General features: G+C 56.5%; 5 protein-coding genes across 5 annotated transcripts; 1 reads left to right on the top strand and 4 right to left on the bottom strand.

Annotated features, from left to right (window-relative positions):
* Positions 1 to 4,426: 4,426 nt before the first annotated feature.
* EsH8_III_000568 (uncharacterized protein) lies at positions 4,427 to 7,130 on the bottom strand (the record flags this gene model as incomplete). Its single annotated transcript, XM_083262293.1, has 6 exons — positions 4,427 to 4,588; positions 4,644 to 4,771; positions 4,829 to 6,179; positions 6,272 to 6,303; positions 6,366 to 6,573; positions 6,690 to 7,130. The coding sequence occupies 6 exons, from the start codon at positions 7,128 to 7,130 to the stop codon at positions 4,427 to 4,429; spliced, it is 2,322 nt and encodes a 773-aa protein (XP_083122780.1).
* Positions 7,131 to 7,768: 638 nt separating this feature from the next.
* EsH8_III_000567 (rRNA-processing FCF1 family protein) lies at positions 7,769 to 8,746 on the bottom strand (the record flags this gene model as incomplete). Its single annotated transcript, XM_083262292.1, has 6 exons — positions 7,769 to 7,828; positions 7,883 to 7,964; positions 8,018 to 8,119; positions 8,179 to 8,198; positions 8,263 to 8,565; positions 8,711 to 8,746. 6 exons carry the CDS (start codon positions 8,744 to 8,746, stop codon positions 7,769 to 7,771), a joined length of 603 nt encoding a protein of 200 aa, XP_083122779.1.
* A 1,782-nt stretch (positions 8,747 to 10,528) lies between these two features.
* Positions 10,529 to 11,623, top strand: EsH8_III_000566 (uncharacterized protein; the record flags this gene model as incomplete). Its single annotated transcript, XM_083262291.1, has 1 exon — positions 10,529 to 11,623. One exon carries the CDS (start codon positions 10,529 to 10,531, stop codon positions 11,621 to 11,623), a length of 1,095 nt encoding a protein of 364 aa, XP_083122778.1.
* A 1,645-nt stretch (positions 11,624 to 13,268) lies between these two features.
* EsH8_III_000565 (ATP-binding cassette transporter YOR1) lies at positions 13,269 to 17,825 on the bottom strand (the record flags this gene model as incomplete). Its single annotated transcript, XM_083262290.1, has 3 exons — positions 13,269 to 15,573; positions 15,629 to 17,340; positions 17,442 to 17,825. The coding sequence occupies 3 exons, from the start codon at positions 17,823 to 17,825 to the stop codon at positions 13,269 to 13,271; spliced, it is 4,401 nt and encodes a 1,466-aa protein (XP_083122777.1).
* A 4,933-nt stretch (positions 17,826 to 22,758) lies between these two features.
* EsH8_III_000564 (uncharacterized protein) lies at positions 22,759 to 24,838 on the bottom strand (the record flags this gene model as incomplete). Its single annotated transcript, XM_083262289.1, has 2 exons — positions 22,759 to 24,269; positions 24,325 to 24,838. The coding sequence occupies 2 exons, from the start codon at positions 24,836 to 24,838 to the stop codon at positions 22,759 to 22,761; spliced, it is 2,025 nt and encodes a 674-aa protein (XP_083122776.1).
* Between the last annotated feature and the right edge of the window lie 1,479 nt (positions 24,839 to 26,317).

Below are 26,317 nucleotides of genomic sequence, written 5' to 3'. Positions count from 1 at the left end.
GCCAGGTGCAACGGAAGGGCGAGGTCAAAGGCAAAATCTTATGTGAATTTGTATTTTACCCGGTGATTCGGTGGTCAGGGCATGGGCGTGGGCATGGCGCGGCACGAGCTGGCGGTTGGCCCTTTTCTGTTAATAATTGATTGTTCGCCGGCGGCCACGAGGGTGAGCACGTTGCGTTTTTCCTTCGGTCCTTGTGCAAGCGCAACAACGGGGCCCCATCGAGCGGAAACGCCAGCCATCAAACCATCATCCATGGGGCCGGAAGCACGCGCGGAGGAGTATGAATGACATGGGCTGCCGCTGGTGGCTGTCCAAGGATGGGACGGAAACAAGAGCGATGGGGACTCGCTCGTCAGAATCAGAGCAGCAGGAGTAGGTACCTTGCTGGCACCACTGACGACGGAGGTACAGTGGCATACATATTACCACGGCAATCGAGTAATGCTACGCAGCAATAAGAGAGCGAGCGAGTGAAGCTGCGAGTGAGGGCGAGGTGGGAAGTCAAAGTGGGTGGGAGGAGAAGTCCTGGTGGGATGAGCCGGGCAATGTGTGTGTGAGGGAGGGGGGAACGAGTGCTGCTACTCTGCATCCGCACATTGCACAAGAAAGGTACGCGGATACCTGGGCCGATACCGTGTCGCCGTGGACGCACGTGTACCTTCCTACCCCCCTTGGCCTGCCCATGCCCACCACCGTCTGTCTCCTTCCTGGCAAACCCCTCCAGCGACTTCCAGAATGCAGAGTCCCATCCCAGCACCGGGCCAGTGAATGCCCTGGATCGATGACTTGGTCACTGAATCGGGCGATGCATCAACGAGACGGGGGGCCGCTGGATTCCTTCTGGAGCCCTCCACAGGACGGGACCGCCCTGGACCAGACAGGGCAGGCACATCGCACCCGTCACCCACTTTCGAATGACGAGGAAACTGGGAAGCACGACGAGACGAGACGAGACGAGACGGAGGCCAGTGGTGCGAGGTATTCGTACCGTACCGTATCGTACCCAAGCCAAGTTGCTGAGTATCCAGACCAGCGGAGGAGGGGGGAGTAAATTACTGGGGCCTCCCCAGGGCTGTTCAAGGCTGGCCTAATTATGTAAGAGGATGGCCGCGGTTGGCTCGGGGTTTCGCTTACACAGTTGCTCTTACCTACTGGGAAACTCACCTCTAGCTTTTCCTGCCCTTTTGTTTTTATTTTTTATTTTTTTATTACCGCAGTACGAATGCTCCTCTCTCCTCTCGCCATTTGTCCCCAGTCTTTTTGCGCAATGCGGCGCTGCTTCAGAAAAATTTTCCTTATCTCTTGCAACTTTACTGTCTTCTAGTGTACTACTGCCCATTCCGTGCAACCATGCCCAGGCCTATCCATGCCCATGTCATGCCGCCATCCTCTAGATACACGCTGCCTCTCTTTGTCTGACCTGACCTGACCTGGCTCCGGGAAGGGGGAGAAAAACAAAAGGGTACCTTGCGGGTGCCGCACCTTCATTTCACTGCCCGTCCGACCTTTGTTGTCTCTACCTCGCACGCCCGTACTACATCTACGCCGTACTCGTCGACTCGGCCCTCTGATTTGCTCACCGACCGCTGCCGCTGCCACTGTCACCGTCACTGGCCAGGCACGAGCCCCTGATGGTTCGGCCTGTCATCACATCATTACATCAGACCGGAACATCCGTCTACGGACAAGAGTCTGTCTGCGTCTCCATATCCATCGTCCGTTTCGCCATGTCTACCTACACATACACTCCCATCCTTATGGGGCCCAACCCGAGGGCATCCATCTCCCCAAATAACATGCAGTCTGACGAAACCCCAACTTCCGCCCGCACCACTACAAAGTGCTCTCTTCCGCGAGCGAGCACGGCCGTTCGTCACGGGGTCCTCTGATTTAAGCACTGTCGTTCCGGTCAACCCCCGGCGCAAATCAGGGTCCCCACACGTTGTCAACTGGCGCGTCGTCGGTGATCGGGGCACATCCCGATGCCACAATCCTCCGAACCCTGTGCAAACTTTTTCTGGCTCTGGGCTCCACACACGGAAAACGTGATGCACAGATTTCTGCGCCGTCCCAGTCCCCAGATGCACCGCTCCAAATCCCTTGCGCTATTACCGCGGGCGGATGTAGTGTATACTACCATCGGCGCAACCCTACCGAACGGCCAAGCGTACCGCTGGGTTCTTGCTGTAGTGTACTGTACCTACATACAGCATGGGCCGGGCCCCCAGGCGGCCGGGCCCCACAGATAGCTCCAAGGCAAGACGAGGTAGTGCAGTGTATCGATATATCGCAATCACAGGTCCAGATGGGGAAATTCAGTGCAATCCCAGAGACACGCACACTCTCCCGCAACCGCCGCGGCGACAAGCCCTAGCATCCACCCGTCTTCCTCTAGCCTCATCCTCTGCAAGTCTGAGATTAACCTCAATGGCGAACCACCCGTGCCACACTCGCGTCGGCTACAGCGTGTGCCTCCGTCCCAGGTCCAACCCAGCATCGCACCATGCCGTCGCCTACCGCAGTGCTCTGTCTCTCATGCACATCGGCTGCCGCAGCGTCAAGCTCCCGCTGATGTACACGACGGTGGCTTGCCAATCGCCTCGCTGATATGTCTCGCTCAGGCTCTGCCATTGGCCATTGGAATGCCATCGTTGCCGGCCGGGAAGCTGTTGAATGGTGCGAAATGTACCATGACGAAGGCGGGCGGAAAGAGCCAAGGCCTGTGCCTCGTGCTCACTGCTGAGAATTCCGACACCACAAGGTGCCAGTATTGGACGTGAGCAGCCGGCGGGCTTGGATGGGCCTGGGCCGCCGAGCCACAGCAGACAAACGCAACCCCAGCGGGGGCATCCCTTGCGCCGAGTTTGAGGCGGAACCTGAACCTGAACCTGCTTCTGCTGAAAGCCTAGGCCTGCTGCAGCAGCCGCGACTACTTGCTCTCTCCATGTACGCCCATCATCAGCGATCCGGCCCGCCGTGCTGGGACGACGGATTCCCTTCAACCATCTCCCCTGGACGTGCTTTAGGTTTCAAACAACAAACAAAAGGGTAATGATGGCCCGTCGGACAAAGATAAGCTACTATCAACCGGCTGGAGGGAGGCGCCAAGATCTGTAATCTCATTGACAAAGAGCTGAGAGACAAGAGGAGGAAAAAAAAATTAAGGCTTGGGCAACGATGCGCCAATGGCACCCCCCCAAGCATCGCGCAATGCCGACCTGGCTAGCACCGCATTTTTTCCATTACGTACAAATGGGCCCGACTAACGTCCAAACCACCGTCCATGCCGTCATCCACCAAACCAACTGGGCGTTCCGGTCTGCTCATAAGCCAACGTTTCCCCTCTTCTCGAAGTGGGTATCTCCGCGGAAGAATCTGCGACTCACCAGATCTGCACCGGAGGGCTTGGTGTCGCTTCGCTGTCCTCGGTGACCAGACCGCAGTCGAACCTTGTGTAACCCACCCTCGACGATTGAGGAAACAGCCTGCTCAACAACAGCAAGCTCAGCTCGGCACAGCAGAAAGCACCAACAAGCTCCCGCTGCTGCTCCAGATGCTGGTCTAATGCAATCAGTCCCCGCTTCGCTGCCGCCAATTTGCGGATTTTGCGGGGAAGATGGCCCATGCATCATAGGGCACCGTTCCGTAACACGCCAGCTCCCATGTCGGAACGTCGCATCCTCTCCAGCACGCCTATGGAGAAGACGAGATGCAGGATTTGGAGCACCAACTCCAGCTCCAGCTCCAGCATCGTCCGTCGTCAAAGACGACATTTGTTGGGCTTCAAACGCACTTCGCCGCCGGCCACTTCCACCGGCCCACCGGTTTTACGTCACGGTTTTCACCCTGTCTCAAACCATGAGAAAGAGACAGACCCCCTCGGCGACTTGCAGGGCTCAATTTCCCCGAGGACGGCGGCCCATCGCACGCCATCGGTGTCCAGCGAGTTTGAATTTTTTTCCATTTTTGATGAGGGCCCAAAGCAGAAGAAAATCCGGGGTCACGATGTCAGTTGCTTCCCGACCGCCGACCTCGCGTCTATTTTCAAGTCAGCTGAGCCGACTTGTTTTGGCATCCCTGCCGACTAGCCTGGTAGTCAAGTACGTAAATACAGCCCGGCGCAGGTGTCCCCCACGGTTACGGGCCCATCGTCGTTGTGGGCACCGATATCGCGTGTCGAAGGAAGCAAGAAGTCTAGCTGGCGCCCCCCCACCACGTCGGTCGCCTTTGCTAGGCCCCGAGGAGGAGCTCGAGCCTGGAGGAGCTGTAGCCCCGTGCGCTCGTTCTGGGTCGTCTTTGCTGTAGGCTTGGGGCCAGCTCCCTCAGCTGCCGAGCCGCCCTGGCAGCGGCATATGGGCAAGGCGGTCGGCCCTCTGATATGCGACCCTTGCAGCTCACCGTGGAATGCGGCATGGTCAGCCTCAGATTAACGCTGTAGCTGTCCCAGGTTCGGGTCCCACGCCCCGGACGCCGAGAAGTCGAAGTCGTCTGGTCCCGGGGCCCGGTTAAACCACGGCTGGTTGGCGTCGAGAGACTCGAGGCCGATGGGGTCGTTGTTTGGCTGGGCTATGATGTTGTCAAAGTACCGCTGTGGAGGGTTAGCAAGATGAATGCTGCCTCGTGCTTCTCAGATGTGAACGTACCCAGTCCATTTCGTTGCCAACCGCAATCCACCCTCGATCAAGACCAGAATCGCTGGATCCCAGACTTGGAGTGACAAGCTCGTAGGGCTGGAGGTGGTTCGCCACACTCGAAGGGAACGAAGTCGAATCTGCCATGTAGTCAGCAACGTGATGTAAGCTTGTTTGGTACGCTCGGGCTTTCTGACCGCCGATCGAGAGACTGCCGATGAGTTGATGGTCCTGGATAGAACTGCCCTCTGATGCCGTGCTCCTGCTCTGCCGTGGAACCGGCGCCGACACCCGGCCACCGTCGTCCTTTGGCGGCGAGCTCGGGGGCGAGCCGAGCTTGCCCAGCATCGTTGCCATGATGTCGGCCGTCTTCTGGACCTCGGGCACGCCTTGCGCAATGCTAACCCACACGGTGTAGGACCGCTGGAGCAGGTGCAGGAGGCGTTCCCTCGTGGGGGGCGGACTGATGTTCGCCATCCACTCGTGCTCGCCCCCGTCCCAGAACTGCGTGTTCCCGATCGCCAGGTACAGGATGATGGCGGCGAGGAGGAAGTCGTGGACGGCGAGCGACGACACGAACCACCCGTGCTGGTTCAGCATGTTGCCGGGCTGGCAGGCGTTCCAGATGGTGTTCTGGATATCCAGCAGGACGATGGCGCCCTCGAGGCACTGCCACCGCGAGTAGTCGTGCTCCCGCTTCGGGACGGGCTCGACGAGGAAGCGCCGGTGGAGCACGCAGCGGCCCTTGTGGTACAGCGACGCGAGCCCGAAGCGCTGGATGATCTGCATCGGCGGCGTCGTGACGCACTCCTCCAGGGGCCGCACCTTCATGAACTGCGGGATCTTGCCCCACGCCGCGTTGAGCAGGCCGTCGAGCCGCATGATCTCGCTGTACGGCGGCGGCGCCAGCAGGTGCGCCTGCCGCGCCACCTGGCCGAAGACGAGCATCATGGCGCTCTTGTTGATCGGGTACGTCATCTCGGTGTAGTCGGTCGCCGGCCTGGGGGTCGGCAGCTCGGCCGTGTCCTCGTCAAAGTCCTCGTCGACCAGGTGGCGGGGCAGCTCGCAGTCGCTGTCGATGCCGTTGAGCATGCTCGGCAGGCCCATGTGGAAGCTCACGAGCAGGTCGAGCTGGACGGCCATGTACCACATCCTCCGGCGCATCTCGCCCTCGAAGGGCGAGATGCTGGCGAGCTTGCTGGGGTCGCGGTGGAGGCCCATCTTGAGCAGCAGGCGGAGGCAGACGGACGACATGACGTAGCAGTTCATCTGCGCGGCGCGGGAGATGATGAACTCGGCCTCGACGTAGAGGATGAAGGGCGCGACCGTGGTGAAGGACGGCTGCGTGCTGTACTTGCCCCAGACGAGGCACCACGCGGCCGCGGCGCGGTAGGTCTTGAAGCGGTCCATTGGCGGCTGCGGGGAGTCGACGGCGACCTCGTGCGGCGCCATGAAGGTCGAGTAGAAGACGCCGAGGGACATGATCATGAAGAGGAGGGCGAGCCAGTGGATCGAGGTGCCGTAGGGGTCGATCCAGAATTTGGCGTACTGTTGGGGCGTGAGCTTGAATCCGGCGAAGAGTCGGGAGAGAAATAGGGGAAAGCTCATTCTAAAGTAAGGGGGATGGGGCAAAGACATACCTGTTTTACAAAAGTCGGCCTGTGGACGATGTCTACGATCATGATCAGCACGTATTCCGTAAGAGATAACTTTTGCCTGGGAGTGGCATCTTACGTTGCGAAGGGCTATGCGATGAAAAGTACCTCATGATGAGGCGGTCGACGACCTTCCGCTCGGGGACCAGCTTCAGCAAGTCCTCTCGGCTGGATGGCGTGTTTCTCGAAAGGAGCAGCAGGTCGGGCGCCTCGAGATCGTTACACTGCTCGGGGCTCTCATCCTCGACGACCTCTGGCTCCTCGAAGTAGTTCTTCATATCCTCGATCTGGACACACGCCCCTGTTAGTCGATGCGATTCCTCTCACCCGCCTGTTGCATGCCATCCTCCACATGACACCTTGAGGCCGAGGCGAAGTGGACGGCGGGGGGGGTTCGACTCACATCCTCGAGAATGGCCATGAAGTGCGTCGCGCCAACGTAGGTCGACGCCCGCTCTCCGCGGACAAGGTGGCCGCCGGGCTGGGCGACGCCCTCGTCCTTGGGCGCGGCATCGACGGCCCGCGGGGGCGTGCCGCCGTCGTCCATCATGGTCCGCACCATGCCCTCGAGCCGCTTCAGCCGCGCCGCCATGCCCTTGGCGGGCTTCTGCTTCTCGGGCTTCGGGGTGTAGACGCAGCCGTCCGGGCGGGACTTTTTCAGGCACTGGCCGCACGGCTCGGAGCGGTCGCATTTCAGCTTGGAGGCCCGGCAGGGCCCGCACGAGAGCAGCACGCGGTAGCGCTTCGCCGCGGCGGTTGCGCCGGCCGACGACCCGTCGCCGCTGCCGCCGCCGCTGCCGCCGGTGCTCGGGCCCGACGGGCTTACTTTCTGCTCCGGGGTCATGGTCTGGCTCCCTCCGCTCCGGACGGAGATGAGGAGGTCTGGGCTGGGGGCTAGGAAACCGGGTGTGAGTGGGTGTGCCGGCGTGTGGGGCACCGGAAGGAGGGGGCGGTGGTACGATGAGATGCCGTGTCTAGATCCGCGGTTCCCGGGGCCGGAGTGTATGAGGGGCAATCGATCACGTATAGGGGCGGGCTGCAGTCTGGGAGGGGTAAGGTGGTTTTTTTTGGGTGACGGTGAATTTCAAGTCATGTATGTTCATTCTTTAGTTTGCAGGATCCTAATCCAGGCAACGAGCTGACGGAGCCATCCGTCGTCAGCCTCGGGGATAATGGCTGGTAACACCGAATATCAGGCGTTTCCCCCATGTACCGGTATGTGTACAAGTGCCAAACCCACGACACGAGAGGGCAAGGTCGAAAAACATTACGACCCAGCCGAGATATTGAAGATTTTGAAAATTGGCCGAATGGCCAATAACCCAGAAATGCTTTTTGTTTCCTCCCCTCCTCTTCCACAACGTTGATCCTCCCCTCCCCTGGCGTCGACGGGTTGATAATGGAGGTCCCTTTCCCCGTCGGCAATGTTTATTTCTCTTCCGCTCTGTCGATATAGACCACCTTCTAAACGTTGGTGCCGCTTTACGCCGGGGCGTCAGGCAGTCTCTCGATAACGTACTTTCCGCGGGCGCACTTCATGATCTAAACGTAACTGTCAGTCAAATCCCAGATAAAGAAAGGATTAGGGCCACGTACAGGCACACCGGGCAACTTTCTCAGCCTAGAAACCAATCCTCTATCGTTTGTCGCGACCAAGTAGACTCTGTCTTTAGAAACCCTGTCCCGGAGGTATTAGCCTGTGATCATGTGTTGCCGTGTACCATTTCTTACTTGTCCACGATACAGTCATCAGCGTACACGCCCTTGTGTGTACACTTGTGACGCTCCCACCGCTCATCCTTGGCGATCCTCAACGGAAGTCGAAACTTGGGTCTGTGGCAGACTGTTAGCTACTCGACAACACCGACGGTCTAATAATCGCAAAGACGCACCCTAGCTTCTCCAACTCGGCCTAGAAAAGAGAGAATAACGTTAGCAAGTTATAAATGCCGTAGATTTGCGCGTAGAGAGCTCACCATGACGCAGTCCGTGACGATAGGGTGGCAGGTGGCGTATAGGCAGTCCATCATGGTCTCGAGGAGGGGCAGCTTCATCTGTACGGTTCGGGAGAAGAATGAGGTATCGACGATGACGCTGTAGGGAGGAACGAGGGCGGTGTTGGCCTGGAAGAACATCTGCGAGGGAACCTGGGGGATCTCGCGGATGAGTGTCTCGCCATCGGGACCGGCGCGCTGCTTCTTGGCTTTCTCAACGGCCTCTTCCGCCTTCTTCAAATTTTCCTGCCGACGGGCATCGTTCTTTCCTATAACGCGCTTGACCTGGTGAAGAGGGTAGACATAGTCAGCACCGGCGCCTTCGTCATTGCGATCATCGTGATCTTTTTGCAGCCAAAAAAAGTTTCTTATCGATAAGGACGTTTTTTTCCTGCCAGGAAACCGACGGCGAGAGGGGAGAGGGACATACTTCGCCAAACTTCCTTGTCTTCTTCTGAACACCCATGTTGTACTGTTTCGTTCCGTCGAGCAATCGGTGGTTTGAGTTGTAGTTGTTGAGGGGGCAAGCTCTGGTGTCGACAAGGCTGCGCAAGGCTATCGCATTGAAGTCGGATTGTATTTGGCCGCCTACCGTATGTGGCGGGGTGTAGGGAAAGCGTTTGGCAAAAAAAAAGTTTTCGGTGTGGCTCGAAGGTGGGTTTCGGTGTCCCAAACGGGAGACGGTGTAGACGGGAGAGGTCTGTGCTCTCGGTGATGAGAAAGGGTCGCTCTGGCGCGGTTTTTCGGGCAGGGTGGAGCCGTTAGGGTGGCCCAGAGCAACCGGAATGAGGGGACATTGAGACTCTCAGGGACTGGGCGAATGACAGGGGCCGCCTCAATGGCGGCTTTAGCGTTGCAATTTCCTCACTGGAAAAGCAAGCGATCGATCAATCGCCCGTTGAGGGCGTAAGCTTGGTGCCTTGCATCAGGACCACTTCTGTGCGCGTCTGCTCCCCTCAACGCATGCATAGAGGAGCACTCACGATCAGAGACAGTCCGACACACTCATCAGCGCAGGATGTTTGAAGGTAGGTAACGGACGTGTGGGGGGGCCGGACGGGGCATCATGTGCATTCCTGAGAGAGGTCCATCAACACTTGGTGGCCCGGTTTTATCGAGGGAGCATGGAAGATCTTTCACCGTTGGGTGGGTATTTGCCAGGTACGCTTACCCCGGATGAGGGCTCGTGTTGACAATGGACGGGTACATACGACCTGCAGCCACTGTAGCGCATGCTGTGCTGAGCGGCGAGGAGGCCGTTGGTTGGTCCGTTTCGTTCTCGTTCGTGGCATCCTTAACCGGCGGGCAATACGAGCGAGCGAGCGTCGTGGGGACTTGAGGACAGTCCGTCTGCACCGCCCGCTGATCTTCCACACCGTGTGCTGGGCTTCCCCAGGCTTCCAGGCTTCCAGGTTTCCAGCCTCCCAGCCTCCTGCAGGTCAGGAACCTGCATTGCACAATGCAGAGTTTCTACACTGTGTCTGCATGTCTCTTTTCCGGGAAATGCCATCAAATGCACAAAAATAAACAAGATCCAGACCAGGCACAACAGCACGTCAGAGACTTCAGTGTGCATTACTACGTAGGGAAATGGGCTACGCCACAGACGAGGACCGCCCAGTCCGCTAACACGAACTGCTGTGGTGCTTACGGCGCCTCTCTCGGGACCCAGCACTCAGGTCCTCCAGAACAGGGGAGGGACCCTTCCTCCTTTTTTCCCCAGGCCCATCCCCTGCTGACTGGCCCGCTTGCGTCCTTCCTTCTCCCTCCCATCACGCAACCCTCATCCCTCCTCCCTCTCCTGCTCCCTCCATCCGTCGTCTCCCTCCTGACAGCTTCCGGACCCAGCCCACCCGGCATCAGTAATGTTCTAGCCAAAGGATTCCTCTCCTTCTTGCCAATCTCATAGTGTTTGCTCTGCATTTGGAATTCTCACGATACCTTCGCTCGGCTCCTCCGCAGACCCCCGGTACATACTGCACACCATCCAACCGAACGAGTTGAACGAAGCAAACCGCGCGTCATCCGATCGACCACGACGACGACAGCCTCGTTTTCCACCGGCTGTCACCGAAACAGACCCACCCAGCATTTCCTTCCGTCGACCCGACACGTTCACGATATCGATTATTAGGATCACGAAAAAGACTAACTCAGTTTCCGCATCTGCCTCTTGATTCCGAGGCTTCCTTGCATCGCATCGTAAACGCCCACCCTCCCGCAGGATTGAACTTCACCATCAGCAACCATGGCTCCCTCGCGCATCTCATTGAAGCGCACGCTTCTCCTGTCCACCTTCGCCGCCGTCTCCCTCTTCTCCGTACCGGGTTTCGCGCAGGACAACGCCAGCAGCGGCAACGCTCAGTCCAGTGCCCAGGCTTCATCGCAGGCCGCCTCTGCAAGCCAGAACCAGCCCACCACCACCGCCGAGCCTACGCGCACCACCCAGCAGACAGCCTCCATCTCCAACACGGGTGCCGCCCAGACCACAGATCAAACCATCTCCGCCCCTAGGATCACCGGTGGCTCGCAAGACACAACCGGCGATGTTCTCACCGGCTTCCCATCACTCACAAACGCGCCCATTGTGACGACCTACCCGCCCCCGACCGTCCCGCCTACCAACAACGCCCCCTACATGCACCGATCGACCGCACCCGAGGGAACCGTCTTCATCGCTGTCGGTGCTATTCTCGGCGCCTTCGGTCTCGGCATCCTCATCTGGCGTGGCATTGTCGCCTGCTTGCTGCACCGCTCCGTCGCCCGTGCCGCCAACTCTCAGCATGTTGTCAATGACAAGGCGAGCTTCCCCGCTCCTCCCGCTCAGTTCTACAAGTATACCGACCGCGAATCAACCCCATCCCTGGTTCCGAATGCCGGACGTGGTGTGCGTAGAACGCAACGCGGCCCCATTCCCTCCGCGACACCAAGCCAGTCGAACCTGTTCTTCTCGCCCACCGCGGCTGGTGGAGGCAGCAACAACAACACTACTAGCAACCGCGACTCACGCTTCTTGCCTTCGGGATTCTATGCCGCTGCTACTTCGTCTCCCGGCAATGCTCACAGTCACTCAATAAGCTTGACGAACCTCCGCCCCGAGTCCCGAGGCCAGTATGGGAGCCGCAGCAACATGAGGGAGTCCACACCCCCTGATTCGCCTTCTGTCGGCGCGAGGCGCAACTTCAGCACCAGCTCGGTGAACTTGTCGGCGGCACCGGGCAATGGCCAAAGAGCACCGAGTGCCTACCTGGAGGACCTTTTGGACGAAAACCCCAACGCCTTCCCTCCGAGCCAGATGCACCCCGGGGCTCGAAACGCCAACTCCCCAGGCCCTCGCTTCTAGAGCCCGCGTTCTTTCGGTTTCTTTGCATCAAAGCGCGGAAACAATGGTTTCCTAGCGTCATATGGAAAATGGCGATACGTCACGGCTTGGGGTTTTGGATTGGCACAATCACGGCGTCAGGGGGGCATGAATACGTTGCATTGTTGGTTCGGAATACTTTGTTTTAATTCACAAGAGGCCGGTCAATTTCTCAGGGCTGAGCTTCAGCAAGTTTGATGGAACGCGGTAAAAAAAAACCCATGTCGGCAGCCCTAATCGGGTATGCGCGCGGGTGGTGTTGTAGTCGTTGATGTTTGTCCTGTACACTCAACATGCGCACCGGAGCATTAGACTGGGGGTTGGTGATGGTCTGCCATGGGCATCTTGTTTCTCTTCGCTTCTCATTCGCTCGCTGGTACATATTCTTCCCGTTTCAATGAGCGAAATTTGTTTGGACATGTGAATCCGTAGTGATTGACCCCAACCGTTCAATTCAAGGCTCGTTCTAGCGCAAATCGTTAAACCCTCGAATACACTTCATCCAAATATGTCCTCCCGTGCCAACCGAACTTTATTCAGACGGAAACCCTTTGCGTAGTTTTGCGTTTGACTCCGATGCCATCCGACCTTTTCGGTTATCGTCCCAATCTATTAAGCTTTCTGAGGAGGGGGCCGTGGTCGCAGAAGCTTTTCCCGCTCAAAACCCCATGGCTCCCCCCATCGTGGACCTCGCACCACCGAGCGCGAGCGCGAGCACGCGAGCACGCGCGCGCAAGAGAGAAGCAAGCGGTGGGTGTGGTTCGATATCTCTCTCCGTCTCTTTCTCCGTCGTCTTCTGCCCGGCCGGCCGGTCGGTCGGTCGATGCTGTCTGTCTATACCATTTGGCCGCAACATAAATGGAATCTTCGCGAGGGAGGGGCAGAGACAACACCGACCCTCCGCTTCCCTTTTTCTCCTTTCTTCTTCCTTTTCCCGGTCCGATCCTCCAGTGTCTCACTTTTATTTTAATTTTAAAATATTGCCGTGACTCCGAAATCCCGCCTATTTCCCTGAGGCCCCCCTCCTCGTGGCTTCTCCCTCGCCCCTTTTTCTTTTCTCGTTCAAAATGTGCGACAACACTGCACCTCCCCGCCGGATCTCGTCACACCTCGACGAGCAACCTCAACCCCGGCCTGTGCGACGACGACCCGGCGGAGGGACAGGCACACCAGGGAGCGGCGCTGTGCTTGTGAATCCCGGCAACGTCGTGCGTACCCCGGTGTCTCTGCCCGAGACATTTGGACGTCTGGTCAAGGTGGCCGCGGCTGCAGCAGCTGCAGCAGGGGCGGGGCGGGGCGGGACGGTAATGTAAGTTGCGATGGCCTCACGTCGTCATGATGGGAATTGTTTGAACGAAACATTGCGTCTCTTTTGGTTTCTATACTTTGTACGACATGCCTTTCGCTACGCACGCAAAGAGCATGCAGGTGTGCTCGGTGCGCGGGACGGACGGCTGGGTATGAACACGATGCTATCCAAAAAACGCCGCTATCCCATAATATCTGTTTTCTCCTTTTACCCGCCATTAACCCCCTCCCACTTCATCTCGAAGCCTTCTCGACGAGACGGTGGCGATCCCTCTTTTAGGATGCTCGCCTTTGCAACAGCGATGCCTCGCAGGCAGCTCTATCGACTCGACTCGCCCAACTGATCCGGCAAGGTGGCACCCTCGCTCGCCCCGCGGATATCCTCCAGCCTGATGCCACTACGGTCGCACATGCTCCTGAAGATGCCTCCCTCCTGCTGCCACAGCGCAAGGGGCGTGTCCAGCTCGGCGATCCGGCCGGCATCCATGACACAGATTCGGTCGTAACCGATGATGGTGCGCAGCCGGTGGGCAATACACAACAGCGTCCTGCCCTTGAAGCTCGTGGCAATGGTGTTCTGGATCTTGTCGTCCGTCTCCATGTCGACGGAGGACGTGGCTTCATCACAGACGATGATGCGACTGCCGCGGACGAGGGCACGTGCAAGAGCCATGAGCTGCCGCTGTCCCAATGAAAAGTTGAGACCATCCTCCTCAACGACCGAGTCGAGGTGGACGCTGGAGGATTCTTTAGATCGAGGGTCCTCAAAGTTCGCGTCCGCCGGGACAAGGTCAGCCTGCCGCAGCGCAGACCACAGCTCCAAGTCTGTGTGCTCGCTGAACGGGTCAAGGTTGGACCGGACGGTGCCCCTAAAGAGCGTCGGATCTTGTGGGATAATGGCCAGGCGGGATCGCAGGTCGTGCAGACCCATTGTAGAGATGTCGACGCCGTCGATGGTGATGTGGCCGCCTGAAAGCTCGACAAGACGGAAAAGGGTGGACATGATGGACGATTTGCCCGCACCTGTCCGGCCGACAATACCGATACGCTCACCTCCCTGCACGTGCATGGAAAGACCAGAAAGCACGAGGGGCAAGTTGGCGCGGTAGCGCATCTCGACATTGTCGAAGACGATCTCACCCTTCTCCGGCCACGACGGCCGGACCTCGATGGTGTGCAATGGGGCCTCTTCCTCGAGCTGGGTGCCGTAGTACTGAATTCGCTCTACAGCGTTCATGCCGTTTTCGACCTCGGCAAGCTGTCGGACGGTGAACTGGATCATCTGCACGATACCAAGGATATAACTGAGGACCAGGCCTCCGATACTCGGGGGAACGTTGAATCTGGAGGTCACGACGAGGATACCGACTGTGAAGACGAGAAGATTTCCGATCAAGTCGAGACGAGTCGACAGCCAACGCTGATTCGAGAACGTGAGGTAATACGCCGCGTTCATCTCATCAATGGACTTTCGCAGGTCACCGATGAAATGGGTCTTGAGGCCATAAGCCCGGATACTGGCAACGCCGCTCAGGCCTTCGCCGAACTTGGCAAATACGGTTGAACGGAGTACCGACTCGTAACGCTTGACCTCGCGTGCCGATGCGCGGTAGTAGGAAGCCGCGAGGATAAAGAAGACGAACAGTGGCCCGAGTGCGATTGCGAAATAGTGGAAGAAGGCGATGATGAGCGCGAAGACGGACATAATCATAGCCAGCGTGAAGAAGTACATTCTCATGGCGTCCGTCAAGTTGTTGTCCATGACGTCGACATCTCTCGAGAATCGGTTGGTGATTCGGCCAAGAGGGGTGGTGTCGAAAAAGGACATCGGCGCACGGAGGACCCTAGTCACCGCTTGCCGAAGCATGACCTTGCTGGACTTGGTGCCCAGGATGGACAAGAGCAGCGAGAAAACGAACATGAGAAGTGCCTGGGTAGCACCAAGGCCGGCATATATACCGATGTATTGCCCGTCCGAGAGCGGATAGCGCTTGCTTGTCCAGTATGAAAGCCAAAGACTGGTCATGATGTTGGCTCCTTGGGAGAGAAGTAGGAGGAATATTAAAATGGGCGCGTTGAGCAAGGATCCGGAGGCGCGGATGTAGTCTCCGTACACCTTCCACGGTACGCTTGAGACGGCACGCTCCTCTTGCTGCATGAGAGCCGCACCCTTCTTGTTTTTCTTCTTGTCGCCTTGAGGGGCTTCGGCCAGGTTGACTGGTGCGCTCTCGTCCTGCTTCTCTTCCTGTGCGGTTGTCTCTAACAGTTGCTGGAAACCACGGTGGTCTCTCATAAGGTTGTCAAAGGTGTCAACGGCCTGTATCTTGCCGCCCTCCATCCAAATGACCCTGTCGCAGCGGTTGAGCACCCAAAGCTGATGAGTCGCCAGCACTCGGCATTTGCCCTTCAGAAGACCGAGAATGGCATGGTCAAAGATGTGGCGTCCAACGTGGGCATCGACGGCACTCAACGGATCGTCCATGAGTACAATATCGGAGTTAAAATAGATGGCTCTGGCAATGTTCAGGCGCTGCTTCTGACCTCCAGAGATGGTAATGCCTCGTTCACCAATCTCAGTCAAGTCCCCGTTCGGCAGCATTGCAAGATCGGGCCGGAGAGCACAGCTAAATGCAGGTCAGTACGCAGCATGATACGGGATATTGGGCGAGTGCAGCTTACGCGTTGATAACCTCCTGGTACCATGCCTTATCCATCTCCTTGCCGAAAAGGATGTTGTCGCGAACCGTGGCATTCTGAATCCATGCATATTGTGGGCAAAAGGCTCGGGAAGCGCCAAGCACGACCTCGCCTGATGTCTTTCTCATATCACCTGCCAGTGCAGCCAGCAAAGAGGTCTTGCCGCTTCCGACTGTGCCGATGACGGCAACAAGCTCATCCCTCTTGATCTCAAAGTTCATATCCTGCAGCTTGAAGGGTTCCCGCTCCTCATCAACAAGCGTGCTCGCGCCATCCCCTGTAATGTCTTCCGATGAAGTCTGTGTCTCCTCGGGTTTGGAAGCATTCTTGGGTGCCGCTGGGGGTTGGGCGACGGCCTTCTTCCCCGCCTTCCCAGCACCGGCCACAGTCTTTTCGGATTCCTGCGTTGCGGTCCGCTCCCAGGTGAAGCTAGCATCCTGCATCTCCAGTGCATTTTCTCCGTCCGGCTTGAACACCACATCCTCCTCCTGCTCCTCGGCCAGAAGGAAGTCTTGGATACGCTTCAAGGATGACCAGGCATCAACGACTTGGCCGAGAACAAGGGGTAGCAGGTTGAGCGGGATTCGAAGTCCGTTGAACAGTGCCAGAGACGAAAAGACCTCGGCGGGGTTCAGGGCGTTATTGGTCTTCGCGTAGGTAACGAACGAGAGCATGGAGGCGAAGATTGGCAACGAAAGACTCACAGCGTTGATGGCGTTTCGGATCGCCAACAAGATCTGGATGGCGTGAATTTCACGTCTTCGAATATCCTTCAGACGTTCCAGGAATGCGCTCTCCCATCCGAAATACTTTACGAAGCGGACCGACTGCAGAATCTCTTGGGTCAGGCCCACTCGCTGATCTGTGACCTTGTTGATAGCCTTTCTCCGCTTGAACAAGCTCCTGATGGCCCTTGTCAGAAGCGGTATTCCGGCAACCAAAAGAGCGAATCCGGCAAGAGCACTATAACTCAGGTTGATGAGCAGGACGACAAGTGTAATGACGCAGGAGATGGGAGCAGTCCAAGACAGATGGAATAGAGCGGAGGCCTGGTCGATACGGTATGTGTCGACGCTCATGAGGTTGACAATCCGACCGTTGCCCCAGCCCGTGCCGTCCCCTGACACGCCCGGACCCTTGGCATCCCCTTCCTTGCCCTTCTTCTTATTCTTCTTCTTTCCCTTGTCGTCCACCTGCGGGCTGTTGACTGGCTCCTTGATGCCGCCGGCCTTGGCACGACCAGATAACGACATGGCCTTTTCGAAGATGACACTGATGAGGACGGCTCTCGATTGACCGCCAATCATCATGCCGCGATATATGAAATGGTTGGTACCCAAACTCTGAAGAATCTGCATGACGGTGACGCCGATGACCAAGCCAATACCTTTGCCAATGGCAGGGGGCGGCAAACCCTGCTGAGAAGCATCCCAAGCGTCGTTGGCGAATTGGATGAGATAGCGAAGGGTGAAGGGTGACATGACCTGGAAGATGGTGGACATGAGTTGAAGCATGCCTCCAAGCCAGAATTCGAAGAAGTAAGTGTCATGCAATGCCCACAGTAGAGGGTATTTGGCCCCCTTGTCATTGTGTTTTTTAAATGCAGCTTTCAGCTTGTCCGTCATAACATCAGCGGCCCTGTCTGGATTGACGGACCAGATGTCGTTTGGCTCAAGCTGTCGCTTATATCCAGCCTATGAAGACCATGTCAGCAGCTTGATGTATGAAATTCGAGGCCAAGGTTTGATAGCTCGACCCCCCTCATCCCAACAACGGCCCAGGAAGGTTCACTTACACTCATTAAAGGTGCCATCCACTGGAAAGTCAGCAGGCTGAAGAATCCAGCCTTGTATTCCCGGGATACAATCTTCTCGTCGGGAACAGGAGGAATGCCACCCCATTTCAGCGGATTTGGCGTCTTATACCATGGCTTGCTCTCTGGTTGGCGCCGGGTTGCAGTTGTGGTGGCTACGCTGGCGTCGGTGGCATAGCTCTTGGTTGACTTCAGCTCGTGCCTGACCTTCTTCTCGTCGTTGTCGGAGTCTTCATCCTTCTCATCTGCCCTGTCGATATCAATGGCAAAGGTGATGTCTTCGGGGTCCTTGGGTGTTACCGGCTCCACGGCAGCGGCCTGTGGGTCGGGAGCCGTCACGTTGGTTTTCTCGTCCTTGTCTGCCATTCTCGTGCAGAGGGCTCTCTAGTGAGCCTCAGTCGATTTATGATCCCGATAAACCAGAACAGCAGGGTTCGGCCGGGGGCTTAACGTGGATGCAGGGGTCAGCCCGCTGTTTGGTGCTTCAACACTCAAGAATCAATATGGCAGATGCGGCGAGGCGAGGTATGCTATGTTCTGATGTGATGCCGGCAATGTATCTTCATGCCCTTCACTGGAAAAGAATGGCCAGGCGCAGAGGGATCACAGAGACGTCCCCGGGACCCACTGGCAAAACAATGAAGGAAAACTGTCGAAATCCGTTCCAAGGTGGTAACGAATTCCGAAGGGGTTAGGAGGGGGGGATTGCTGGGGTTATGAACAGTGTGAGGAGAACCGAACGGAGAGACGAGAGATAAAGAGGTGGGGAACAACAAGGAAGAAAAGTCCGAGGTATTGTTGACCACACGTCTCAGAGAAGGAATACTACGTGTAATGATGGGCATTACCGATGGATGGATGTGGGCAGAACGGGACCGCCTGCAGCAGATGGGCATGCAGATAGGTTGACCGGGCCAAGGAGACGGGATTTTATTGTTCGCCTTGTTCTCCGGAAGGAAATCCAGCACCAGCACCAACACCAGCACCGGCTAGTGGAGGCGGAAGAGCATGGTGGCTACATAGAACTAAGGACCGTCGCCCCTGCAACCTGCAACTTGGAGCTGAGAGCGAAAGAGCGAGCTGCACTCCAGCCGCGAGTGCTCGAGATACATGGGGTGCTTGGTTTGCACTGGCTAGATTGGGTCCGGTGAGTAAGAAACGAAAAAAAGGATGGTCCATGACGAAAAGAGACAGGATGGGGCAGAAGAGGACAGGGATGCCACGATATGACTAGCACGAGGCAAGAAGGTGCCACACCCGGCAAGTGCATGGCGACGTAAGTCGAGGAGGGAGGGAACTGCTGCATGCACACTTCGGATACAACAAGCCCTGTTGCGCGTGTACATATGTACTTTTGGTTTATAAGCGGCCGCTTTTTAGCCGACGCGATTGCCTAGGCCCGACTATCAAGTGTTCGGCGCACCAAGCGAGGAAAGCCAAGGTAGCCTACTGTACACTACTTACATATCTCCATATCTCTATGTGTTAAGCATAACCAACGCAACACGTCTGTACGGCTTTGTCTCGGCACCCATGTTTGAAAGTCCCATGTTATGTATGCGCCTACAACACCATCGTCAACTCTCGACATCCCGGGTAGATTTCTCCTTCACAAGCCGAGGCCCACCAGCACGACATGCGTTACATTGTCCTAAACAAGCATTCCAACACGATTGTGGCATATTTCGATTGGTATCCATTCCTACACGGTCTCCTACACAGTCTCCTACAAAACTCTTCCAAGAGTCATGGCATTGGTACAGACCCGCCCGCCCGAGGTGGCTGGCATAGCCAATGGTAGGTAGTTCGAAGCCGCATCTCAGAACCCTGTCGGAACCCCTCCTCTTCCAGCAACTGTCCAACTGGCTCCTGGTGGGTTACGATTGGCCTCTCCACATACCCAACTCGTCCGTCGCCTGACCCTTGTGGCCATGTTCAGGGCTCCTTCAACAGTATCATTTGCAGTGCAAGAAACTCATCCCTGATCTGAACATTGTTTGCCGGGGAAAACAGTTGGCCAAACTCCATCCAAACACTGGGTGGATAACGCGCGACTCAAGATGAGCAGCAGAGCAAGGAAACATAAAGATCACCATTCTAGATAGGAGGCACGTGGCACACAGCACTCGCCGTTGTCCTCCCGCCGGCAAAGAGTAATTAACAGAGCACCCATCGCAGCTGGACCCGCTGAGTTTACACAGTAGATATCCCGTGCGCAAGGGGAGGAGACGAACCCATCAGGGAGCCTGGTGTTTGTTGCGGTCCAAGCTGACCCAAATACCAACGCCGGGGTCGGCAGAGGCCTTGCCGGCCGCCTGCATCCAGCGCACATCCCTGGAGCCAACCACCCTCGTGGATAGATCGTTGGCGCACACACATCCACTGTAGTTGATGGATCCATGATTCATCAAACGACCCCCGGAGACGAACAGGAAGGGGTGTAAAAATTCACACGCAGAAAAAACTTCCCTCCCAAAGAGGGACCCGAAGGTACAGGCCCGACCGACTCTGACCTGACCCAAGGCCTGTCCTGCCCACAAATCTGCAACAAGTTCGACCCAGACACGTATTGTTGCTCAGTCACGATAGCCGTTTGAAGTTGCTATACCACAGTGGAGGTAAATTCTTCCCATGGCCGCTTTCCTGAGAGACCTGCGAATAAGCTACTCTTGGCAGCTGGCGGATATTGACACCCTCGTCCTGGTTAAACTCATCACTCCATCACAAAGAAGACCAGAAGCAAAAAAGGAAGAAGGGACAACTCCACATCACTTGGCAAATGCCCCATATCTTCCCGTCATCTTGGCAAAGGTAACCAACTTTGGCCGACAGCCGAGACGGTCCCGAGCGTACGAGGGTACAGCGGACTTAGTCGGCAAGGACTTAAGCCCCGGAACGGTCCATGCCACCTTACGACCTTCAACGACGCCAACATAGTCGCAATCATGGGACCTAAGGGGCCGCGCCAGAGTCCAAACATCACCTCAAGTATACGCGTAATTGTCAAGAGTACGCGGGACCGGGGTTCACCAAATCCGGCTGCTAGACTCGTCGATTGAATTGATCCAAGTCGCCTCTCTGGAAACATACGGTATGAGGCCACCTCGATGCTTTTTTTTTTTTTTGTGCCGGTCATCAACGTCGGAGTGTGATTTTAGTGCCAGACGCCCGAAGAAATGGGCGAAAATGTATTGAATTCCAGGGCATCGGGGCATGGCAGTCTGCATGATCCGGCTGCCCCTTCTGGCCGAACAAATCCCACCTACTCCACCCCCCCTCGGGGCCGGAGCCGCCATCAGCCAACCCGAAGCCCTAGGCCGAACAAACCAAAGCAAGGGCCAAGATAGTCGAATCGCGAGCCAACTGCCCACTCGAGCCATATTGATCGTCCTTACTTTGCCTGCCGCGATTACGATTGAGTGCAGGTCTTTTGCAGTGTGCTGTGCCGCACAACTGCAAGGTGGCACGAGGACAACGGCAGGCCGAGTTGAAGTCAGGTTCCTTGACCTGTTGAGTCCTGCTGCGATGTTGTCATCGGCCTGTTCAGACTCTGACGCTTACCCGCTTATCATTGAGCTTATTGGCTAGCCTGCTCACGTAATATATATTCTTACTCTTCTACTCCTTCCTCGTCAGCTTCGTTTGCATTTGTTTGTGATGCGGACAGAGAAGTTACCGGATCCTTGACAGACCCGGCGCGCGGTCGTGGGAATAGCGCCCCGCGCGGGCGTACATGACAGAGAGTCTTATGGCACACGCGCGCGGGAGCCTACGTTGCAGCCACGTAGGGTGAGGCACTAGGCAGGCCACGTCCACGTAGCTCGGACGCTACTTGCTCGATGGCCGCTCGAGACCACGGAAGCTCGGAAAGCTGCCTGGTGTACCATTCAACGCTAAGCCTTTGTTCGTCTTCGCCGGGTCCGGGTCGGTAACTCTGGATCTTTTTGTGCCAGGAGGCGCATTTGCAGTATCGCCGCGAGTATTGGAATCGAAGGCCCCACCAAATCCGCAACAGACAGACTTCATATAGGTTCTTTTGCAGGTTTGTTGGAGGCTCACGATAACCTGACTAAGTGGTTCGGCAGTCGGGCCGTGGCATGGATAGAATAAGCTCACGCACGTTATCAGAACTGATGTTCTTTTGGTGGTAAACAGAGGGGAGTTTTCGCCGCATCTCCGTGTCCTCCTCGGGTTTCCCTTCGTCTGTATCATTATTCTCATACCCTCCCTTATGCCGTAACCTGGACATCCTCCAGGGCGAGAAGAGCCTATGATAGGAACTAGAGGCCAGATTCCGTCCCTGTTGACTACGCGTGTGTATGATAAAACGTATGGCTGTTCAACGCACGAGTGTATACGTGCCAGAAGGCTGTTGCCCGTAGACCTCACAAGTCCCCAAGGGAAATAGACACAGGACCATCTTAATTTTGACATTACACGCCCTTACACAAGTCCCACAGAATCTAACGGGGATGTTCTGTCTAGCCCGCTGCCGTCTTGGACGAATCTTGTAAAAAAAGGAGATAGTAAGAAAGAGCACCGGAGGTATTGCCGACCCAGCTAGATGTAGCAAACGCAGTTGGCTCGTTGGCTCCTTCTGGCCGAGAGCCCATCAAGTAGTTGCCTTGCCACCGACACAAACATACCGCCGCTATCCAACAACCAGACGAGGAGAGACGTTGCCGTCGTTAATCGTGACATATCCCTGTTGGGAACATGCTATGACCCTACTGGAAGGCACATATGACGAGCTGTGGGTGGTGCACCCACCCGAGGTGCATTGTCTACAGAACAAGGCCACGAAGATCGCATGCCGCGGCACTCGACGGCATCAACATCAACCCCCGACGTCGAGCAACTCATTAGAAACCGGACGATATCGAATTATGACTGTAGTGTCCATTGTATTTTTTTGCGTGCCGCGAGCGAGGAGCACGATCAAGTAAAGCACTAACAGGAAATAGCCTACAAAGACAAGAACACAAGACGCTCCCTATAGAACCCCTCCCTGGCGTCTGAAAAGTTTCTACCACCCCTTCCCGTGTGAATCCTCGCGCCCAATTTTTGTGTTGTCGTGCTACTAGTATACAACTCCTACGCCGCCACAGGTCTAAAAGAAAAGAGACAGAAAAGGAAAAGGGCGAAGAAGTAGCTCCCTACTCTCTCCACAAGCGGCCGCATCATGGTGTATAGTATGGAAAAGAAGATGGATAGGGGAACCTCGGAGGAAACCCAGCAATTCGCCATTCAACCCTGGAGGGTAAAGTGAGGGTCAACGATAAGAGCCCCTGAGTAGAAGCTAGTCATCCTCAGAGCCGGAGTCGTCGCCATCATCGGCGGGAAGGCCTAGGAGGGACCTGTCCATGTCGTCCAGCTCTTCTTCATCGCCGGGGCTTCCGGGGATGGCCGTCTTATCGGCGTCGTCGGCGTCGTCCATAGTGACATCTCCCAAGGTGATATCACCGAGGGTCATATCACCGTTGGCATCACCATTCGCCCTGGATGGCGACTCCCCTGCCGCCTCAGAGCCTCTGTGGTTATCCAGGTTGCCTGCTTCACCGTTCGCCTTCTTCCTCTTCCTGGCAGGGACGACGCCAAGTGGGGGTCCTTCATGGGCACTCCACCGGGCCAGTCGTCGTGATGTACGTCTGAATGATGCAGAGTAGGCGCTCGCCTCCTCTCCAAAGTCATCATTCTCCGTAGTAAGGAGCACAAGACCCCCGAAACCTTTCTGTCGGAAAGCACCAACGGTCTTGTCGCCGGTAGACGCCAGCTGCCGCCGTGGACCATCTTCGCCTTCGCTGTCCTCGAACGGGTTCGGCATCTTCTGAATTCGCTTGTATGCTCGGTAAATCGCACCGTCCTGACGTCGTAGCTTTCTAGCCTTGTGGTGTTGTCTGCGGATGCCGCGATCAAGTATATACTCGACCCTTTGGTTTCTGTTCCGCTCGACTGCGATCTGGTGTGCTGTGGGAGGCCGAGGCTTTCTTGCTACAATCCCCTCCGCGGATTGATGAGCGGGCCCTGCCGGCGAAGAGGCCTCGAATATCTGGTACTTGAGTGGTGCTCCGCCGCGCCGAACCGAACCTCCGAGCCCTCGTCCCAATGCCTTGGGAGGTGGCGTTGAACGGGTGCTGTCCATATCAGATTCATGCTTCGAAGGGCGGATTCGAGGTAAGATGGCTGGTCCGTCCTCGGCCATCACACGAGATGTTCTCGAACCGCGTTTGGTTTGGCTGTCGGCAAGGTAAGCCTGGTCTGCCTCCAAGATCTTGGCCCGCATCTTCTGCTTCTCCTCGCCAAATGATATCTCCACCTCTGTATCGACGTTCTCCAGTGCTTCTTCCTCTGGTGTCATCTCTTCGAGGTCAGGGACGCCTTGGTTAGCGACGTCGACGCCGTAGTCGACACCAGGTCCAAAAGGGTTCTCATCACAACCCTCCTCGGTGAAGTCCGACTCGAGGTAGAACCACATGATCCAGAGGAAAGCCCGAGCACGGGACTTGCTGGTGAAGTTGGTCTTCATGACCAAGTCGTGGAATTCTCGTCCAGGTGGGAAGTGCAGTTCTGCAATCTTGGCTGCCGACTGGCAAATGACGAAGAGCAGATTGACCGGGTTTGTTCGAGGGACGTCGCGGGCCTTGATCTTGTTCAGACTGCCGGGCTCTTCGCGGTCCTCGGCACCACCCTTCAGGATGGACTTCAATCTCGGAGCATCCTGGAGCTGCTTGTATGCATGCGCGTCCTGATTCGCCTGGAGCGAAGGGATGGCGTGGTATGTTCGTAGTTGGGCTCGCATCTCGGGGAAGACTGCCTGGTTATTAGCAATTGGCTGTCAACAATTGGACGGCGGAGATGGACTCACAATTGAGCGTCGTGTTCATTCTTCCAATGTTGACCAGGAGGCAGACCATGGCCATGCCCTTCGCTGCACTTCGATCGCTGAGGAGCTTATCGCGAAGAACCTTGCTCGTCTTGCTGCTTCGCGACATGGTATCGATGTACAGGTCGGCAAAGTTCTGGGAGCCCTTCTCGGGCTCGTAAGAGTTTGTGAAGACGGTTGTTTCGTCATCGAAGATGGCTTTGAGGAAATCGTATTGGATGTCCTTGCGCCAGAGCGGCTCGCCGTCTTCCTTCTTCAGGTGTCGAATCTTGCCGGTGACGTTCTGAGACGACTCCTTCTGTGAATTCTTCCCCTTGCCGCGGCCTGACGTCTTCTCGGTCGGTTCGGGCGTCCCATCCATCATCCGGGTATCTTCGTCTTCGGTCATGCCTTGCGAGAGGAAGGATTTGCCCTCATCGCCGCGCATCGGGGAAGTAGGCGCCTCTGCGTCCGACATTGCGCCGCCCGCAGTGGAACTGGGAGAGGCGGGCGCCATCGCAGATGGTAAGGCTGGTCAATCGGGAGGGTTGAATGATTCAGAAAAGATCCAGAAAGGTCGCGATCATTGGTTCAGCGCCGTTAGCCCGTCACACGAATGCGGAAGTCGTCGTGGTCGCGACTATCTAGTCGAGCAGCTTTCGAATCAAGGGATGCGATGTGGTTGGAGAGAAATTGAGTCGCAGGTTGGGTGAATTGGAGGAAAGTGGATGACGAATGGAAGTTCTGATGTGACGAGCTGAGGTGGTTTGGACTTTGCCCACCGCCCAGACCAGGCGATGCTGAGATTCCAGGTTCCCGCCAACTCGCTGGAAGCGAGGCACGGAGCCCGGAGCTCACGATTTGGGGGGAGCGCGTCAGGCTGTCCTGGACCACTAAAATTCCTGGCTCACCCGCTGCCCCTTGCGCTGTACGTACCCGTGGGCCAAAAACTGGTAAGCCTGGCCTTCTCCGGAATCATCAACTCCACCAAGCCTTCGACCCCGAATTCATCTCCAGACTGCACTTGGTTGGCATAATTGGTCGGCATCAGAAAAGTTCTCATTGGCAGTGCATCATGGCGCCACAAAAAGGTATTCATCACGCAGCATCCAGAACTCGGGTGCAGATCTATTTGAAATAATAGCAAAGTAACGGCCATGGAAACCGACTCCGTAGTGTGAAGCATCTTATCATTAGTATCGAGATAGCTGCACGTTAGGCAACGGTTTTACATTGTGCGGGCTCAAAAATGAAATATCCCACAAGAACGTGGACACTGGTAAACTAGTATCAGGGAATTACAATAGTGACGACCAAGATACGCCCAAGCATCCAGGACTTGAACCACATACACACACACACACACATACACTCCATTCACATCGTTGAAGTCTTTTAACATCAGAATCTGTTTTTATTGGGACTTCTCAGTCCAGACTGGCTTGTCTACCAAGGGAGTTGGCCTCGCACGGCCACCTCGCCTCGAACCCGAGACCGAAGTCTCTGATGCCTCCAGCCCCCAGCAATTCCTTTCCATTGCCGGAGCTGAAGACCACGTCCATGTGTGTGGCCAATACCGATTAAGAGCAAGAACTTTTGTACCCCCTCCCTGTGAATCCCTAATCTGTGCCTGGGAGGGCCACTGGTTCCCGCTCTCAAAACGTCTTTGAAATTATCCGTTCTGTCGACCGTCCATCCGAACCTTCCATTACCAGTCCAGTCTATGCCGCCGCCTCGTCCTCGATGTCACTGCCCTGCCCTGTTTGCCCCGGGGGCAAGCCTGCAGTGACGATGACTAGACGACCGGAGAAATCCACTTTTGTCTATGTATGCACGGCGAGATGCATGACCCTTCTATCATTGAAAAGCGTCGAAAATGCCCTTCGGGAAAACGCTGGTAGAAAAGCAGAAACATGATCTTCGTAATGCGTAGGCAGATCCTGGATCCGTGTCGTGTATCCATAGATCCGGCCACGCTGCAGCACACCGCACGTGT

Source organism: Colletotrichum jinshuiense, chromosome 3 (assembly GCF_051148585.1).
Source record: "Colletotrichum jinshuiense chromosome 3, complete sequence".
In the NCBI taxonomy this organism is placed as follows: domain Eukaryota; kingdom Fungi; phylum Ascomycota; class Sordariomycetes; order Glomerellales; family Glomerellaceae; genus Colletotrichum; species Colletotrichum jinshuiense.
The sequence above is the reverse complement of the archived record's forward strand: the minus strand, read 5'-3'. Positions and strand labels throughout refer to the sequence as shown.